The following is a 3,671-nucleotide window of genomic DNA, read 5'->3' on the forward strand; positions in this document are numbered from 1 at the left end:
TGCAGCTCTGATGATCTCATGTGTTTGTCTTTGACTCGTGTTCAGATTTTCTATTCTGTTAAAAAAATTATATATATATATATATATATATATATACAGTCTTAGCCATCATGATTACTCCTCGATGACACTTACCTGTCCTGGCGATTTTCCCTCTGACGCAGACCTCTCACTCATGGTGTCAGCTACAGTCAGCAACCAAAACTTCAACACAAATGCCAAATCAAGCCTGAATGTGACAACATAAAAGAACACAACTCAGAATGGTTTCTGAATCACAGATTAAAGAGTTTATGACTTTTTCAGAGGTGAGTTTTTAGAAAATTATCCATTTCAGCAACAACAGCATGGAAGTTAGTAGCACTTTCATCTGTTGCAATGACCTACAACCTAAAGACAGAAGTAATGACAATTCACAAAATAATGTTTAAGATTACAACTGCCTTGGTTTTTTGGAGCGACTTAAATTATTGTCCCCAATATGTTAAACTTAGTTTTTCAAGTTTTTTCAACTGAAAATTGTTTTTCATCCAAAAAAAGGGTGGATTTTTTTGTAGCTAATTTGAGTGTTTTGCTACTTTTAGATTTTAGTTAGCATTTTTCGAGGCATGTACATTTTAGTTGTGCTTTTGCTATTTTCTGCTGGAAGTCTGCTTTTTTTAGCAGCCACTTTTAGCTTTTCAGTAGCATTTTGCTAATTTTGGCTGGTGTTCTGTTTCTTTGAACTGGTGTTCCTAGTTTTAACAACTCAGTTTCAGTTTCTCCACTTAGTTCTCAGAGTCCACATTTGTCTTGTGTTTATGCTCCACATTTTTCGAGTTTAATGCTAATTCTTTATTTTCATATATTGTTATTGTGAAACACATTTTCTTGAACCTTGTAAAGGTGCTTTATGAATAAACTTTATGAACTCACTTGCACATAAAATGCAGTAAAAAGTGGGCCTAAAGGTAAACTTATTGTGTGTTTAATGTTGGTCATTTGGTCAGTAACTCTGATGCAGCAAACAGCAGCAGGCCTTTATTCAACCTGCATGTTGCCTGCAAGGCTTTGGTGTGGTGCAAATCTTTGATATCATTGGGCCTCTATGCAGCAACAGTTTATGTCTGTCAAGTACAGAAGCTCGCACACAAACACACCCCTACAAACACACACATAAAGAGAGAGATAGTGAGAGATGAAGAGGAGGAGCAGCCCAGTCCTGCTGGCTGCCCCTCCCTTCAAGGCGGCTTGAGTTGAGACAAATAGGAAATCACTGATGCTCTCTGTTCTGCATCCTTTTCTCTGCTGCACTTACACTCCACAGAGTATAACCCAGTTCAGTCAGTGGCAAGCTGAGAGTAGCCCTGTGGCAGCCATCTTAGGTGTTCCACTGCAGGATATCATGAGGAGCTACASGAGCCACATGTGATCCTTCAGGCTCCGCTCCTCGTCAGAGTTCAGGACCACGGCCAGCTCCCGGCCAACCAAACCTCAGCGAACCTCAGTACCCGCCCGCCAGGAGGGGAGAGGCCACCTCCGGCAGCTCGTTCAGCTGTAGTTACACTAACCCCCCACCCCCTCCCCCTCGGCTCCCTCACTCCCCTCCTCCCCTCCTCACATCCGCAGCACTGACCGACCAATAAAACGCAGAAAATGCGTAGCGTCGGCTGCTCGGCGCAGGCGGAGAGAGCCCAGAGTGAAGCAGACTCCTCTCCAGCACCACTCCGTCCTGCTGACATCCTCTCAGCCAGCAAGTAGTACACAACCAGGGCCTGTTCCCTGTCTCAACTTCGGACGCGTTCGACTCTGAAAATCTCGGAGAAGACCCCCCAGTCTGTGGACACCGCCGTCCTCGGGCTCGGGTTAGGGTAGGATCTGCGAGGGGGGGCGCGCATCGGTCCTAAAGCAAGCGAGAACATGTTGGACCCGTCGTCCAGCGAGGAGGAGTCGGACGGGATAGTGGAGGAGGAGTGCAAGGAGGCAATGGCACCTCAGGCCGGCGGATCCCGCATCTCGCCGAGCCGGACCAGCGAGAGCTCGGGCGGACTGGCGCCCAGCAGCAGCAGCCGCAGCAGCGCCCGGCCGACGAGCCCGAGCCCCTCCGCCGTCAGCGAGGAGAAGGAGGACCTGGAGAAGATGCACCGGGAGGAAGAGGAGCGCAAAAAGAAGCTGCAGCTCTATGTGTTCGTCATGCGGTGCATCGCGTACCCGTTCAACGCCAAGCAGCCCACAGACATGGCGAGGCGGCAGCAGAAGGTAAGGGCCCGTCGCTGCAAAGCCCTAATTAATCACCACAAGATGATGAATTGACTCCTTCCGCTTCGCACATGTTGTCATTGATGACCTAGATAAGCTAAAAAAGCACGAGAGAGGGGGTTGGCCACTATAGGCCTGTCCTGTAATAGTGCACGCTCAGTCCTCGTGAAAACACACTTTTTTATTTTGACGCAAATCTTAAAGCATGACAGGAGCCCCTGGAAAGTGGAGGGACATGTGGTGCTGCAGACACTCCTCCAGCTTATCCACAGAAAGGGCGTTCAGGAGGCGGAGGATTCACAACAGGACCCTGTCCTACTTGGAACCACATCTCTTAAGACCCGCACAGACTCTCCGTCCCCTCTCCTCCTGGCGGGTCCCCAGATTCAGGCTGTTTGCGCCATCACTTATCTCGTCAATTTGGCCTCCCAAGGTGACTTTTAAACACACACACCTCTTAGGAGGAGAGAACCTTAATAGCATTTCTCCTCAAGCAGATTATCTTGGCATCTGCTTGAAGGACGACTGCTAATTAACTGCACACAAGTGATTTTTATACCTGTTCCCCCTCCATCTTTACAACGTACAGCTCATGTGGTTTTACTGGGAGGAGGACAAGGCCCTCATCCTAGTTTTACAGTCCTGCTGTGTTCCTCCATTGATGCTGGAGCCACTTTTGGGTCATACTGTCCTTACTGTCAAAGTCACAGTGTACAAGGCCCTCTACTGTACAGGAGAGACGTTTTAATGAGGACAGTACCCCCAGTTAATCATTATTAGCCTGTTACAATACTAAAAACACAAATATGAAGATTATTATATTTTGTTTTTTATAGTACAAAAGTGCCACGTTTGGAAAAAGATGTGCTCTTTCACCAGAAGTCTTTTTGTCTGTAACCTTTTCCAGTCACTGCAAACAAAACAATAGATATTTTTTTAATCTAACTTGCAGACTTATAATTTTCCACTGGACACTGTTAAACCATATGGTTTGAATTTTTCTGCTGACTCATACACACATGCACGTGGGAGGCAGGAACCACTGTGCTTCCATGAATGTTTGTTTCCGTCGGGCGTAGGTTGTCGGTAGTCTGAGGCGAGACTTAGTAAGGCTACTTTGATTCCTGGGAGCTCAGTCAGCCACAGTCCTCTGCTGTGGGTGAGCCAATATCTGGACAAGAAACCATCAAAACCACAAAATCGAAAGGGTGTCAGTCTGCCTGTAGTCAGTCCTTACACACAATTTGCAAACATTAAATAATTCATGAAAGACTAAATGTTTTTTTTCAAACATGGCAAATTTATTTATTTAATTGTGTCGATGAGCGAAATTATTGCAAGTATTTTTTAAAAAGCATTAATGTCAGAACTGACTGCTTTTTAGCAGCAATGGGACAGGAATTATGTAAGTCTGTCCTTGATGTCCTCAAAGA

General features: G+C 46.0%; 1 protein-coding gene across 12 annotated transcripts in view; it reads left to right on the forward strand.

The window, feature by feature from the left end:
• The first annotated feature begins 1,629 nt into the window (after window positions 1–1,629).
• The window catches only part of cadpsb (Ca2+-dependent activator protein for secretion b), an 89,097-nt gene continuing 87,055 nt past the window's right edge, over window positions 1,630–3,671 (forward strand). For 7 of the 12 annotated variants that reach the window (XM_014006183.1, XM_014006186.1, XM_014006184.1 and 4 more), the window contains exon 1: window positions 1,631–2,238. In XM_014006183.1, the coding sequence (XP_013861637.1) occupies window positions 1,900–2,238 (339 nt within the window). In that variant the 5' untranslated portion in view covers window positions 1,631–1,899. Of the gene's footprint in view, window positions 2,239–3,671 lie in introns of all 12 variants that reach the window. The other 5 variants (XM_014006182.1, XM_014006189.1, XM_014006190.1 and 2 more) reach the window with 1 other exon arrangement.

Source organism: Austrofundulus limnaeus, unplaced genomic scaffold (assembly GCF_001266775.1).
Source record: "Austrofundulus limnaeus strain Quisiro unplaced genomic scaffold, Austrofundulus_limnaeus-1.0 Scaffold35, whole genome shotgun sequence".
Classification (NCBI taxonomy): Eukaryota; Metazoa; Chordata; class Actinopteri; order Cyprinodontiformes; family Rivulidae; genus Austrofundulus; species Austrofundulus limnaeus.